General features: G+C 35.6%; 1 protein-coding gene across 7 annotated transcripts in view; it reads right to left on the minus strand.

Annotated features, from left to right (window-relative positions):
• Positions 1 to 1,523: 1,523 nt before the first annotated feature.
• Positions 1,524 to 16,508, minus strand: part of LOC131047875 (BEACH domain-containing protein B) — a 273,465-nt gene continuing 258,480 nt past the window's right edge. For 2 of the 7 annotated variants that reach the window (XM_057981681.2, XM_057981678.2), the window contains 16 exons: positions 14,087 to 14,223; positions 12,698 to 13,180; positions 12,315 to 12,528; positions 11,879 to 12,100; positions 10,972 to 11,466; positions 10,556 to 10,894; positions 10,023 to 10,475; positions 9,829 to 9,875; positions 9,617 to 9,710; positions 8,948 to 9,154; positions 8,254 to 8,379; positions 7,766 to 8,137; positions 7,269 to 7,500; positions 2,971 to 3,755; positions 2,210 to 2,430; positions 1,524 to 2,089 (listed from right to left, as the gene is read on the minus strand). In XM_057981681.2, the coding sequence (XP_057837664.2) occupies positions 3,052 to 3,755; positions 7,269 to 7,500; positions 7,766 to 8,137; positions 8,254 to 8,379; positions 8,948 to 9,154; positions 9,617 to 9,710; positions 9,829 to 9,875; positions 10,023 to 10,475; positions 10,556 to 10,894; positions 10,972 to 11,466; positions 11,879 to 12,100; positions 12,315 to 12,528; positions 12,698 to 13,180; positions 14,087 to 14,223 (4,125 nt within the window). In that variant the 3' untranslated portion in view covers positions 1,524 to 2,089; positions 2,210 to 2,430; positions 2,971 to 3,051. The other 5 variants (XM_057981679.2, XM_057981680.2, XM_057981683.2 and 2 more) reach the window with 5 other exon arrangements.

Below are 16,508 nucleotides of genomic sequence, written 5' to 3' on the forward strand. Positions count from 1 at the left end.
TAAAATAAATAACATGACACAAACTTGAAATTCAAAAAATCACACATTAAATACAATAATAAATAGACAAAGTAACCAAAAACAACAAAGTATACTAACCAAAAACTAGTCAATTTTTCGAGCTCACTCATGAACAAGGAGTTTCAATTAAAGGCCTTTTTTCCACGTTCAGCTTTTAGAAACTCAAAAATAATCATTTTGTTATTTGGAGCTTACAATTATGATTATTCGAAGTTCGCCATTTTGTTGATCTCTTAAAGTTTTTAAGATTTATTATGTTTTTTTAGTAAGTGTTCATTAACAAAAACACAAAGGACTACTACTTGCTATCAAGCCTTGGTTTATGAAGCATTTTATTTTCCTTCCCATCACATGGTCTCCTTCTATAGGCATGGGAAATCATTCAATGCAGGTCGACTGGATTTATTAAATTATATTAAAGAAATATAGCGCCTCCAAGTAACCCTATCTCCAATATTGAAAAATAGTCCTACAAGTACTGGTACAAGTCTCCTATACCAGTACCAATACTGGTCTCCTAGTAACTATGCAAATTTATCTCTCAAAGATTTCTCTTTGAAAATGTTGGAGGCCTCTTGAACAACCTCCATTGGAAGATCCAAGGGAGAAGGAGATGATGCCAGTTGAATAGAGATATCCCTGGATGACTTTAAGGTCATCTCATTAATACAAACAACTAAATTTGATCTATTTTTACCTTGAGCCGATCTCTCCGTTGAGGCTTTAGTTGCACCTTCAATATCCTCTTGAGAATGGAAGCAAGAGTTTCATTATTCTCATGAGCACCATGCCCCAATTCTTTAGAGCCTCTATCCTCCATCAATGCCAATGGTTTACCAACAAAGTGCCAATATAATGACATGCTTGAAGATTCAGAATCCTTGGGGGTTTTCAACTAAAAATTTCTAAAATACATGTCATTTCTCCCTTCAAAATACACCTTCATTGCATAAGCAAAGACTTACAAAAATCATTGCGTCAATAAAGGGTCAAGTGAGATTTTGTATACCCAGTGATCTAGTTGTGTGGTTGTGGTTAAAGGTGATTCCAACACAAATGATGAGAAGAACTGGCTTGAATCCTTACAAAAAGCCCCACATTGTCACTCCCCCCAAAATCCCACTCCTTGAACCCACTGAGAAATCCATGTCCAATTGTTCCCCATCCTCCTGTTATGGTGGCTCATCGCTATCCTCAGATTCAACAGCATACAGGCTACCACAGCCCAAATGGGTACTCAGCTGCCTGTGAATCTTTCCAACCCTAATCTTTCCAAATGCCTTTTTTAAGAAGTATTTTTAGATGCTAACTTTATATATGACCCGATCTTGGCATTTTCATTGTGTTGCTTCTACATAAACATTGTTTACAGGAAAAACTATTGTTAGTAATAGTTATTTCCATTAGTTCCTGAGATTTAAACTTGACTTGAGGAGTGCTATGCCATTAATTAAAAGTCATCTCACACATGACATTGTAAAGTACCGACCATTTGAAAACACTGAATATAAGGGGTCATCATAAATTAAAATAATATAGCATTGATTGAACAATTATAATACATCAGCTTGAACAGATATCTGTAACTTCAAAAGAATGAAATACTTACATCATCTGCACAGATTGCAAGTTAACTTTGCTCTGTGAGATTACCTTTTAGAAAGGTAAAAACTTGTCAGATAACAATGTACAGCTTCTCAACATCAAGGAGAATTCATGATTAAACAAGAAAAAAAGAATATATTATTACATTTTCCCAGAACTTACAAGGATGCAGGTAACCTGATAGTTGCAACCTGGATTTAATGAACATGTTGAATACACTTATGTTCACATGGTCGTTAGAACAATTCTGATAAAGTTATCGTCATCGCTCATCAATCTGGCAATTCCACTATCTCTATTTTAAAGGAATTGGACAAAATATATCCGCTAATCCACAGTTCATGTGAAATTCTCCCTTAGGTATCAGTTAAGTTTCCAGTTCAAAATCATGTAGCATCGAGGTGCAATAACAGATTAGAACTTTTCAAGACATGGTGCTGTAGACCCCATATAAGTTCCACATCTGCAAACGCTGCACTAAAATCAAATGAAATGAAGAAACAAAGCAATATATAAATGTGTCTCGTGGCTTCCACGTATAGGGAAAAAAACAAATTAAAATGGTACTCAAAAATAAACTTACCATCCTCAGAAAAAGACAATTTTGTTCTGCAAGTAAAGAACAGTGCCGGTTTATTTATTCTCCATAGAGTTTCATTGTTGCACCAATCAAATTGCAGCAAAATATATAACATACAAAAGCCAATAGAGCTGGCATGTGATGGAATGAGAGTTATTTAGATAGAATTTTGGTCCCTTTTGTCTCGTCATACCTTCATTATGTATGCTATCACACAAAGGCCTCTGCATACAAACAAAATAACAGTCAAGACAATACATCAGTTGTGCCTCACCACCATTGCAAATTTAGAGGCAACTAGATCATAAGAAGCTATTTGTCAATTTTTACAAAGTAGCAAACAGACAAAATTCCTTAAGTTGCATGAAACTTACAGAAATCCAAATTTCCTTTCCTAAATCGCTCATCCATACAAGAGACACCTCAAATACTCCATGTAACTAGATAAAATACTGCAACTAACCAATTAATACCCTAATCTTGAACTAATACATCTCTTGGTATAGTTTCCTACATCTAGCACATTCTGGTTTAATGTATCCTAATCTCAATCCACTCTCAAACTTGTTTAAGGGAAGATAATGAATGGTTTGACTGACAAACAGTTACCTGCTGAAAAGATCATCATAATAATTGTACAGAAACAGGATATCTCATATAATCTGATCTATCATTAGAATAAAGATTAAAATAAATTCCCTATCCATTACATAATAGCTCAAAAATGAATATCGAATCAAGACTACTGATAAGGAGAAAAGTACCTTGAGGAGCTGAAGGCAATTGCTAGTTGAAAAACTACACTGGCTACCAGATCCAATTTCTGATACTAAAAATCAACTCATCTACCCAGCTGCAAATGTTCGTGATTTTGTACTTTGAAGAAGGCTATTCTTACGCTGCTGACTTTCTAATGAATACACTAATAGACTACCATCTTGAGTTCCAACTAAGAAGCAGTCTTCTGGGGTCACCAACAGTGACACAATGACTCTTCCCATTGTATCATATCGCTTCAGAACTTCAAGTGAATGCATTGAACGTAATATAACCTGCCCTTTATCACCTGAACAAACTAAGAATTCACCACAACTGCTGAGATGCATACAATTGACACGGCCATTTGATTCAGACGTTGCAAGAAGCTTCCCATTGATGGAATAGAGAAGAAGATTGAGATCATCATTAGAGTACAACACAAGTCGTCCATGTTGTGAGACAACAATCTTGGACAATGTACTTCCATTTGGATGATGAATAGAACGTACATACCTACCCTCCCGTAAGGTATGCAAAATGCAACTTGAATCTTTCGATCCACTCACAACAAGATCGAGCTCAACGGAAACACCAACACAGGTGACAGCATCATCGTGTCCACACAGAATATGGCAAGGCTTATCTGATATTATGTGATCTTTTCGACGATCTTGAACCAATAGAGCATCTCGGGATTTCTTGTTGACAATTCTAGTGGATGGCAACACTTCCCATACCATAACCGTTGTGTCATGACTGCCAGTAACCACAATGCTACCATCTGTTGCCACTGTAATAAATCAATATAAATACAAATATGTCAGCTGAATTTAAATGAAATTGCTGTTGTGAACTCAACTAGAAAATTAGGGAAGTATACTATAGGAAGCAAACATATGGAATTGAACTATCAGATTGAAAGTTAGTTCAATAGATCACAGAGATTTTGGATGCCTATGACAATTTTACGTGGTCTGCCTAATAATATATTAAAAGGCCAAGAGTTAAAAAAATATTCCAGGCATAATCTCCACAAAATGTGAAGTGCAAAGTACGGACTAACTTGACTAATGGTAATTGTTCAAATTATGGACTTCAGGAAAAAATGTGATTTCTAAATACCATACATATTGAAACCTGTGTTAGACAAGGACACACCTGTAATGTGTCCTTTTGGGATATACCTGATTTTTTCCCAAAAATAACAATTCCAACAATACAACTTATTTATAAAGAGTATTTTATGTACAAATTATATAATGGCAAGTAAACATAGACAAAATTATAATTAATTAACATCAAGCATTATGAACATAAATAATCCCTATTGAAAACAAACTATCCTAAATGCATTGGATCCATTTCATAGCTTTTTCCAACAGCCAACCATATTAGGAATTTGATGGGAAAGCGAGATAGGACATCCAGAGACTGTCCCCCACAACTAAGCCCAAGAGTGTGGAACAACCATCTAAGTCAATTCAACCCCTTGACGCACAAGCAAACCAACTTGGGGTGGTCTACTTAATTGAGGGGACCGGTACTGCTGCATCTCCCTATCACATTTCTTCACTAATCCCAGATATGATTGCTTGTAGGAAAATCAAATAAACAATTACTAATCCTATGATTCTTGATGGATGGGCAAGTTAATTAAATAAATAAATTTTGTTCTTTACCAGATTCACAAATTAATAGATATTAGATTCAAACATGTGGCATTCCAATCACTTCAGAAATATAAGTCTGCTGTATCTTACTGTCTTATAATTCAGAGTCTTACTGCTTTATAATTCAAGTTCTTCTGCCTTATTATTCAAATCAGATCCATTTTCATTGATATTTGTATGAATGATTGATTGATTGAATGAATTCCTTTGGTTGTATGATTTAAGGACTTGGTGAGTGATGATTAAGTGACTGTTGATTAAATGATTGATGAGTAATGATGTAATGAATGCTGGTTTGATGTATTGGTGAATGATGGTTGAATGGATGCTGAATGGATAAAGTGATTTGCTGATTGATTGTTTGCTTGATTTGATAATTGATGATTGCTTTTGCAGATTCAAGAGCAATGATTGATAAGTCATCCTTGAATGCTTAGAATGGTTTCTCCTGTATCCTTTATTGGTGAAAGGGTCATCACCTTTCATACAAATTGACTCACCACCCGCTATTGCTGCCTTCGATAGTAAATTATTTTACAAATAGATCTCCCTTGAATGTCCTCCTCAATTAAAACCTTCTCCCCTTTATATCTTCTAATGTGAGGGAAGAGTCACACCTCTTCCTCATGTCTGCCCTTGGCGAGAGCGACGTCCTTTCACAATTTCCATCCTTTGAAAGAGTACACACCTTCATCATTTCTGCCCTTTGAAAGAGCCACAACCTTTTACAATTACCACCCTTCGAAAGAGTACAACCCTTCATCATTTCTAGCCTTTTAAAGAGTCACAACCTTTCACAATGACCACACTTTGAAAGAGTACAACCCTTCATAATGTTTTCCTTTTGAACGAGTCATTTCCTTATTTTCTTCCCATTCCTTCTTCCATTAATTCTTTCTTGATTCACATGCTTCATTCTTTCTTCCTTCCTCCTTCCATATCCCCTTTCAAATGAACCCTTCTCCCTTTTACATCTCATGTTTGAGGGAGTCACAACTCTTCATTTCATGCCTTTTGACCATTCATTAAACTTATTTAAATTTTAATTATATTATAATTTTTTATTTTTTTTAACATTTTAATTTTATTATTATTATTAATTAATAAATTCTATTTTAAAAAAAGGGGCATTAGAGCGCCCCCACCCCTCAAACCCCCATCCCCATCCCTTGAAGCATTTTGGGGAGGTGGGGTACATTAGGAGACGTCCCCTGGCCATCCCCCCCAACTGAGAAAATGTGGAAACGTCCACGAACATGTACCTGAAATTGGTGATAGCAAGAAGCGCAGAGGAGACGCCTGGTTGTCCCTGAGGCAACTACAGACGTCTCAGACATCCCTCAACTGTCTCAGGGACGTCTAGGTGTCCCCTAAGGAAAATATATTTTTTAAATGTTTTAAAATGAAATTGTTCAAAACATTAAAAAATGACTGTTAAATATATCATGACAGCATTATAACAGTAATTAAAATAACCATGACAGTACTGACAGCAACAACTGTAGTATAACAGCAATAAATATATCATGATTCAGATTCACAGTTAATGATACCAGTTAAATAAGAGATAACACTAACAGTAATAATATGGATTTTCACTATCCAAAATTCTTGATATGGTATTAGAATCAGTTATTATTGTCAATTGTACAGCACAGTATCAAGTACAAACAAACAATTTCTTTTTGGAATGTGGTTGGCATGCAGGCTCTTGCGGACATCATCTCACGTCATTTTAACATCGTCATGTTATATTGCTGCTGTTATACTACTGTTAACTTGTAGAAATCTCTCTTTCTCTTTCTCTCTCTCTCTCGCTCTATATATATATATATTGCTGTCTCCCCACTGTCCACAAAAAATAGCCCTTGGACTGCCATCCCCAAAAGGCTTCCCCTACCGTCCTGCTGTCCCTGTCCCAGAAATGCTGTGGAACATAGATTGAAACACAAGGCCAGTGAAAAAGAACAGAAAATAATAAAAGTATCCTTTTGTCTAAAGATTCCTAGAATATTCCAAGCTTAGTTGGGATTATTGAGCTTTATTAAAGGCTTAGTCTAATCCAGTAGATACAAATGGATAATAATTTAGTTTAATTTACAAAACTCAGGAATAGAACATACGAAATTGGTCATCTGTCATATGTAAATGAATCTTCTCTAATTGAGTTCCCAAATCAGATTTAGAACTGGCCCTCCAGCATTTCATTGTACATTGCAAAACCTTGGTTTTATTTACTGCAATTGAAATTATGCCAAGGGACTAAAACTTGAGCAACATAACATGGATAGAGTGTACATTTAGTTTATTTTCATACATCCAACAGAATAAGCAACCTACAATTAATTACTCTCAGTTGAGAAAACAGAATGGATTGATAATAAGATACAGGTTTTTAGTTCAAACCTACATATTTTATGTCAACACCACCCCTGGTCTATATTTGACACTCATCTCAACATTTTTGATCATATTTGCCCTAGAGTACTTTTATATTTTGCCCATCCACTCTTGTGAAATCAACAATTTGTATTTATATGCTGATAAATATTTTTATATGCAATATACAGAAATTGGATGAAAATGAGTGAAGTCTACAAAGGAATTGCTGAAAAGTATACAAAATCAAATACCTGAAACACATGTAACCAATTCTTTGTGTTGCCTTATACTTTGAACAGTGCGTCCATCATTCAATGCTATAACTTTAAAACTGTTCTCCCAATGTCCACAACTCAGCAAAAAGTTTGATGAGCGAACTTGTAGAGTGGCGAAACACTGCGATCCAAGCTCAAGGTTCTCAGCCAAAGGACTACATATCTTACGAGAAATAGCGAGATCTGAGCCAATACCAAAAAATGGCTCCTGCATAGAAATCAAAAACATACTCCAATGAGAATGTTCGGTTTGATAAGGGCTTGTCCCTTTATCACAAAATTACTAATTTCTTTTCTCTTTCTGTTCCTTTTGAAGTGCTTAAAATCTGTTCATACTTGAAATTGGTTGTCTGTTAGTGCTACTTGGGCATGCTAATACCTGTGATTCATATGTTATCAAGATTATGTTTTCTCATAACGATAAGATTCAATAGGAGAAGTTATGCTTAAGACAGCTAGGCTTTCTAAAATACCTGTGATGAAGAAAATGTGAAGTTGCCTCCAGCCTGTAATTGTGGTGTTAGCCACATTTTCACTGACATCATAAGCTCCTGGCTGACAAGTATAACAGTCGAGTCTATCACACCGATAAATATTATCACAGATGACTGTTGGAATGGTGCCGGAAGTACTGAAGTCAATGTAATAGAACCAGGTGCATAGTATAATGGGCGAGCAATGGGCAAGGGCGGACCTCGCTTAGGATGCTTTTTACGGAAAAGCTGGCTGGGTGTCTGTCCAAAATTTGCAATTTGATCTTCAACTGCAGCCCTTTGTAATGGGTCCTCCATAACTTTCAGATCAACTGCACCTTCATAAGTTAAATGGTAGAAAACATTGGCAGCCTGTAACCAAAGTATCAATTTACAAAGTCAAACATAAGCACTGAAAGAAGATAGAATACAAAAAGAAAGAGGCTTTTGAAATCAGTTACATCTCATAATTTGTCAAAATGAACTACCTCTATAGCTGGCTTGCCACGTTGCTTGTAGCCAAATATTAGGTCAATCCAATTATGAAGATTCAGACTAACATATTCACTCTCAAGGGCCTCCCTGTTTTTTAATATGAATTCCTCAGGTGATTCCTGCATATTTTGAACTCTTAAATTTCAGTAATGGTGATTTCTATTGTTTTTCATTCAATAGTATAGCAGATATTTGAGGTACTGAATTTGTTATATGTAAATGAAAGGCCTAGTTACTAGTTTCTAAGATAGTTAAAGATTACCTAGCAGTAGTTTGCTGAAAGTTGTTAACAGAAAAACTTGCAGAGTAGTTCTATTAGAAAGTCAGATTTCCAAGCATCATAACATATTCCCATAGAGGAGATGCTTGGTCATATTTAAATAGTTTGTTCACCTCAATGCCAATTGAACTAGAACTAGTAGCCATTCCATACAATTGTGCAATAGAAGGTTATATATTTTTTACCTCCGAATAAAAGAGACTCTTAATGTTTGGATAGACAAGAGTCTCACCTTAACCTACTCCACTTTGACCAATAAGAGGATCCTTAATTGTGAATACAATCTGAAGGCTTGTTTATGCTAGCATTAAAGTGTACTGACTTATAATCAACCCATCATTATCCAAAACAAAAGCCTGTAAAGGGGATGTTTACATACAATATAAGTACATATAACCATTACCTACCTTTGCCCAGGGAGGCAGCAAAACTTCCCCAATAAGTTCACCATCCTGCTTTACGCCAAGGTGGTACTCATTGGAATTAGTCAGAAATTCTGGCATATAGAAAAACTCTGGCACCAATTCCTTCACATCACTAGTGTTGGACAGGCAATTTGCATATGTAGCTGCTATACTATGAAAAAGTCGATCTGCATGATCAAATTTACCTCCCTGACAAGAATAAAATATTCAAGAAGATAACAATCAGATTCATTTATCAGAAAATGTCTAATGGCATAAAAACTTACAGAAATCGAAATGACATAAAATGATCTGTTCATGTTCTGTATCTAAAATTGTATTACAGAACACCAAAGTGAAGGTGTCTTAAACTTAGCTATTCTAGATAATCATTTATAAGTTTTACAAATTTTAAAGTCAAAACATAAATTGTGTTGATAATATCTTATGTATATGCTCTACATTTTAACATTGTAAAAGAGTGCACCCAAGGGAAAATGTCACATGCCATGCTAATTTTCAGTAACCTAAGGAAAAACAACATAATCTTACACATCATTAAATAATTTTCTAAGTCATAAGTAGATTAATTTAATAAAATGATCAGATTCTACTATGTTTGTAATAATGGCTTAGACAGAAACAACATTAAATCTTTCCATATCATGATACCTGCAAATTACGATGAAGTGTTGTAAAGGGCTCCAGTCTCAGTAGATAATAAAGTACACTTCCCAAACTTGAGTAATGAGATCCATAATAAAAGCTGAGAAAATAAATCAATTATCCTTGTCACAGTCTCATTAATCAGCCTATTCTCATGTATTTATACAAAATGTAAAAGAACATGTTAAGGGCAGAGGGGTGTGTGAACAATGCTTTACCTAGGAATATCAGGATCAAAAAAGTTCTGGTACCGCTCTTCAAAGACCTGTGAAATGCATTTTTGTAAAAGAATTAGAAATTTACTTTCACAGTGAATTACAAGGAATGATTTACATAAAATAAATAGCATTATTTACTTATAAAAACACATCTACAAGCATAAGACAACTTGAAGCTTTGAATTTGTTTTAACCTGGAATCTTTTTGTGTCCAAAGCACCAACAGGTTTGGAAAGGTCACGAAATGTTGTCAATTTGTTGAAGTCGAGATTCTGAGAAGTGTAATCAGCCAAGATCCATGGGAAAACAGGATATTGCGTTAGATCATTATAAGATCTCCCTGCGAGAGTGTTAAGAATCATTAAATATTCAAAATTGCTTATTTCTCGCCTTCGCCAGTCATCTCTTGCCCTTTCTGCCTTTTCAATTGCTAATCGTTTATCAATGAAATGAATAACCTCATCTCTGCCTCTTGAACTTAATTTTGGATAAGATATCTCATTCCTCAAAGAGACAATCAGCTTCCCCGCATCTTTTGCATGGTCTTGTGAAGCAAAATTCAAGAAGACAGGAGAAATTGAATGACTGAAGAAGATTTCAATTGCAGTATATTGCAGTAAATAACGAGTAGAATGGACAGCTTTGACCTGCAATAACTTCAAGAATTGTTAGGGATTTAAAAATAAAAATAAAGTAACTATTATATTGAAATATTGAACAAAATTACCTTACTGAGATCCCATCGCCTATGCCGCTTAACATCTTTTATTTGCTTCCCAGAGAAAGCCCGTTGTTGAACAGGATCAAGTCTCTCCATGGGATTTCCCTTTTCGCCCTCTCCATTAGCATGGATTTTATAGGTTTTTTGTTTTGAAGCTCTTTCCAAATGGTATGATTCAGCATTTTCAGGATAATTTAAACCACCTTGACCATTAAAAACACGTGATCCTCCTGTTCCTTCCACCACAAACTCAACATAGAAATGCAAAGAAGCTTTCATAACATCTAAGTGCCCTGCCATTTTCCTCTTCGGTGTAATAACAACACAAGAAACTGAAAGAAGCACCTGCAAAGACAAGATGCTTAATTTTGAAAACTTCAATACATGCTTATGTAAAACACATGCATATATATAAACTATACCTCATTTTCTCCTGCCTCTGAGAATTTTCCTGTCTGCTCCTGCCTATTGTCTGAAACTTCATCATCTACTTTCTTGTCATTGTGATCAATAAATTCAGTAGCAAGATCTACTGCTGGACTGACTTCACTGGGAGCTGAATCAGCATTTAAGGGCTCATCTTCTTCATTTCCTGGAGCATCAAAAGTTTCCTCCTCACTGATTCCACGCAAACCCTTGAGCAAGAAACTTTTGACTTCACCCAGCACATTAATCCCCATGCCAGGATTCGAGTTATCAACATTTTGGCCAGTTTCAGAATCATCATGCACAAGTGTAGATGGAGGATGGCAAAGTTGTTCATCAAAGACATAGTTTCTTTTAAGTTTCATCCTTCGTCGACATGGATCTTCAGTTTTATCAAGCTTCCACCGTGTCAATTTATTGTTTGGGAAAGGTGTGGCTGACCATGGCCCTCTTTCATCAGTCAGTTCCCTACACATATGGCACCATTTGTCCTGCAAAATAGAACAGAAGTAAGAAACAGTTTTTGTTCCCACAAATAAATTAGGTTCTATTATCCTACCATTTAGTAGATATTAATGAGCCACTATGTCCTTACAGATTAGGTTTCTAAAACTACAACTACTAGACAAAATCTAGGGTGATATTCACTTCAAACATACAATAAACAATAATGCAATTGATACAAGGAGCATTGTATGTGAAGAGTTTAACAAACAGTGACAGGCTGAAACCGATATGAGTATACATCTTGATGTAGGAAGGTAATATCACATTCCTGACCCACTCAGAGCTCTAATACACTAAGAAAAAAAGCAACCCCACACAGAAACAAGCAAACGGGAAATACATTCAAGTAACCTCTATGTGAAAATTATGCCAGTAACCCTATAAAATATATCTTACAGCTACAGATTGTTGATCTTCATCGTAAGAAAGCCGTGATGCAGCTCTACGATTTCCATCACTTGAACAAATCACACCCATGTTACTTAGCAACTCATCCTCCAGCTGTTTCTTCTGCAAGCATTCCAAATTAGACAACTCTTCTACCTCCATGCCAAGTTCCTGCACTTGCTTTAAGCGCTCTGAAATGGATGATTTTATATAGTTTATTTCCTCTCTCACCTGTAACAAGTTATTTAGAACATGTTAATAGATTTATAAATAGAACAGATACAAAAAAGTGAAGTATGGAAAGCACCATGGCATTGGTGTTTTTTCATGCAATAGACTTCAGATGCTATAGTTAGAAACAAATCAATATGCTGGACACTTATACATTTATGTTTCCTACAAAATTCAATAATAGGATCACAACAATGGGCTTCTGTCAATATACCGCTGCAACAACTCTATCTCTCTGCAGTAAACTGTTAACAGATCCAGTCTCATTCAGCATGCTGCTTGGATCCTCTGAGTTGTCTCTGTCAGCAATACTCATAGCTAGCATGCTCTTACCATGCCTTACACTTTCTCGTATCAATTGAGAGATCACATGAAAACGGGCTCCATCATCAAGGCTCCCAACTTGTGCTCTTGCATCAAGCAAGGACCTGCTCAAGAGAATAGCATCAAGATTCAGTTATAAATTGGGTTCAAAAGAAATACCTCTAAGAAGGAATCGAAATTAAAATCGAAAAAGCATACAAAATATTAAAACCTAATTTAACAGTTCATAAAAGTCCAAACTGAGAACATTTGAATAAGGAGAAATGGAAATACCAAATAAAGAGTTGAAGCCTGTTTTTTATCTGCTCGTTGTCATTTAATAAGAGACGTGGAAGAAGTGATACAAATTGTTGAGCACAACGAGATGCTCCTCCCAGATCAGCTTTGTAAACATACAGTAACACCAGTCGGAAGAGAATCCTTGGCCATTTTTCTCCTCGCAGTCGGATAGCTTTGTCAGCAACCTTACTTGTGTTAATGTTCACTACTCCAGCAAGTCCTCCTGATACAACTGCTGCAGCCATTTCCGCTGCTGGTATGTTGAGAGATTCTACTAAACCACGTGCTCTTTGACCCAAAGATGGACCCGTTGTTCTTTCTATGAATCTCTTGCTTGGACCCATTCCATTCATCTCACTTATAAGTGTCCAAACCTTGTCATATAAGTGCCAGCAATGGTCCTCTGTGGCAATTTCCTGATTAGAAGAATGCTGCCAACCTCTCAACTGGTTCATTGACAAGGACCTTTTAATACCTCTGTCAAAAGTTAAAACACATGATTTCAAAAACCAAAGTGTGTTGAAATAGTTTTAACCCAAAAGTGTGCATGGTTATCAATGCAACATCTTTCCAAACATTTCCTAATTTTAAGATCACATAACATGTCAATAGCATATGAAAGATTTGACCAGTGCTGCAATTTCAATGGTATCGTCGATTTATGATAATACATGGTTAAAGAGAAAGTCAAAGAGAAAGTTGGTCAACATTTATCCCCTCTTCCCCGAAAAGAAAGGGTTCTAACACCACAGGGGAAAAATAATTATGCTTTTATATTATTTTATTTTGAGTTACTATATTAAAACAGAAATTTTTATTTCAGATTCAGCTATGAATGCTTCCTAGCAGCAAGGCTATTACATAAGGCAATCCATCATACAGGGAATATAGATGATTAGGAGTAAGTATTCTGAGTAATTTCTGACCAACATGCCAATAAACATCATATTAGCATAGAACAGACTTTTCTTTCTTTTTCAAGTTCAAACAAAACAAGATTCCTCAAACCCATATTTCACACTGAAAATAACTGACAAATCACAAATAGTAAAAAACACATAATCAAGTTTTTATAAACGGAAAAAAGCACCACTACTATAATATCAACAGATATTAAATAAGCATGCCCTCACATTAAGAGACCTTACAGAAAAATATGAAAGATTCAAGACTCCAGATGCCACAGATAAGGAAATAATTTTAAAAAGAAAAGATAACTACAGAAAAGGATTGTTATATAAGCAGAACACTATGGCTGCCGACTACCAGTTATTAGTACTTTATGTCAGAATATACTTGAGAAAGTAACGTAAATTATGCACAGGATATAGCTTTTCCAGAGCATAATATATAAGGTAAAGCAGAAAAGGGCAACAGATAAACCTGCCATCAGAAATTCCACTCAAATCATCAACTAAAGCGTGCATTTTTCCTGAATGTTCAGAAGGCCCAGCCAGATAAGAACCTTCAAAAGCATGAACATCATCCACTAGCTCCTCAGACAAACTATTTCCAGGAAACTGCATTAATGAAGAGAGCATATAATTATTAAAACATAGGAAAAAGATAAGAAATACTAGTTAATCGTACAACAAATGGCATGAATTTTCAAACAGAGGAGTCCTATCCTTTCTAACTTGTCTATAGCTGAATATCTATAAGAAACAGTTGTAAGCTCTATTAAAAAATATATTGAAGACAGCTTAAAAGGCACTTGGGTAAGCTTTTTATGTAGTTAAGCACCAAGTAATCTGAGCTTGATAAAAATGCTTAACATGTTATAATTAAGTTAAATAAGTATGTTGAAAAGTTAGAAAGCTAGATTATATTGAAGATAACCTTATATAAAAGAGAACTACAAAACCACCAAGGAAGAATAAACTATATCATCTTCCTGCTATTAACTGATGTTATCTTCATAAATAGCCATGATATATTACTGTTATATTCGGTTATTTGTTACTTACATCAAACTGCTAATAGCACCTTACTAGAAGCTTTAAAGAAAAGTTAGATAACAAATTTTATCGTTGATGAGACGAGCATGACAACGCAGGAGAACTTGTATTTATTATTCATCAACAGCAGTCTCAATTGTCAAGGCACCAAAAACACACCTACAAATAGATGAACAGCCAAACAGAAAGTAAGGAACGTAAGAAGGTCCTTAAGGTTGTGGACAGAAAAACATTCAAGTGATTTTCACATCAATCAGATTCCTTTCTCAGATGCAGAAATTGACTCATTATTAACAGATACCAGAATATTAGAAGTATCACATGACATAGACTAAACAATTAGCACTTGGAGCTAATCACCTATGCATTTTGAAACAATAAGCAGGTGTCACCTGGGCCACTCAATTGTCCACAATTGCAAAAAGTCAAAGAAATTTTATTTTATTTTTAAAAGAAACTGATTACATATTACAAGACAAAGATTTCCAAGTAGCCAGCGCCATAGGTAAAGCAAAAAGGGCAAAAAACTAGATGGGTTAGTCACAAACCCATCTCCAAGAGCACCCCAAAGAGCCCATCACCCAGCCATGAACCTTGAGGAACAAAGGTCTCTGATAAGCAAAGCCGCTACAAAGAGGCTACCGAGCATGCAAAAGAAGCCAAAAAGGCTATTGAAACTATCTGAAGACATTCTAGACAAGATCCTTGTTAGTAATCTAAGTTGTAGGTCCCAAATCCCTAAGGTTAGATAGTCTCACTCAAGTCAAGGGTTTCAAACCTAGGAAACATAGCACAAAGCACATATTCAAGTTGGGTAACCAAGGACCAATTATTAAGGTGCATCAGACCTTCTTCACTTTTGGTTCTAAAAACCAAATAAATTTCTTTAAAACGCTAAATTATATGACACTACAAAGATTGAACAATGGTCTTGCTACAAACCATACCCACTTCATAGTGTACCCCTGTTCCAACTGTCACAACATAACTATGTGTTAGTTTGAATATACAAGGCTATACACCTTTATACAGCAAAAAAGGCTTACTAGGTAAAATTAAAAGCATTAAGTTTCCACTGTCCATAATAACTAATAAAAGCGTTTTAAAATATAGATATAACAACCCTTTTATTGCTATTATGCTATATTGCAGGGTTCGTCCCTTGGGGTGCCGAATCTAGGTCCGATTCAAACCCGGTTAGGATTCGGGTTTGGTTCCTCTGTGGGTTCGAGCAAGGTTCGCCATTTTGGAGCCTGGTTCATCTTGGGAAAACCCGAGCAAACCTAGGGCAAACCCACACGCCCAAGTGCCAAAAACAAACAAAAATTTGCACATGTTAGGCCTTTTTTGGCATCCAATTTGACTTCAATGCCATAGGGACCCAGAAAGTGACCAGTAAAACCATAGAAATGAGACTCGCACAAATTCGCCTAGAATATATACATGATATATAAAATTTAAATATCAATCACAATTGACATCTTTTTCCTTTCTTAATACTTTTAAGTTATATTTCATGTATATATTAGTAGGATGTTTGAGAGTGGTTTCAGATCTCTGGGAGTTATAATGCAAATTCTAGGTTTTAGAACATCTTATAAATTGTTAGACATTGTCAAATTTCAATAATCGGCAGGCTCCTATCAACATTCTCTCACTCTCTCTATCTCACTCACTTTATCTTCCTCGAACTCTAGACTAATCTCTCTCCCTATCACTCTTCCTCTCTCCATCTCACTCCCTCCTCTCTCCCCCATGATCTAGACCTATCTTTCTACCCCTCTCTCACCCTCAAACCCCCACGAGGGGTGCTACCCTCAACCTCATTTTGGTGTTGCATCCCCTTT

This window comes from Cryptomeria japonica, chromosome 3, assembly GCF_030272615.1.
Source record: "Cryptomeria japonica chromosome 3, Sugi_1.0, whole genome shotgun sequence".
Taxonomy (NCBI): Eukaryota; Viridiplantae; Streptophyta; class Pinopsida; order Cupressales; family Cupressaceae; genus Cryptomeria; species Cryptomeria japonica.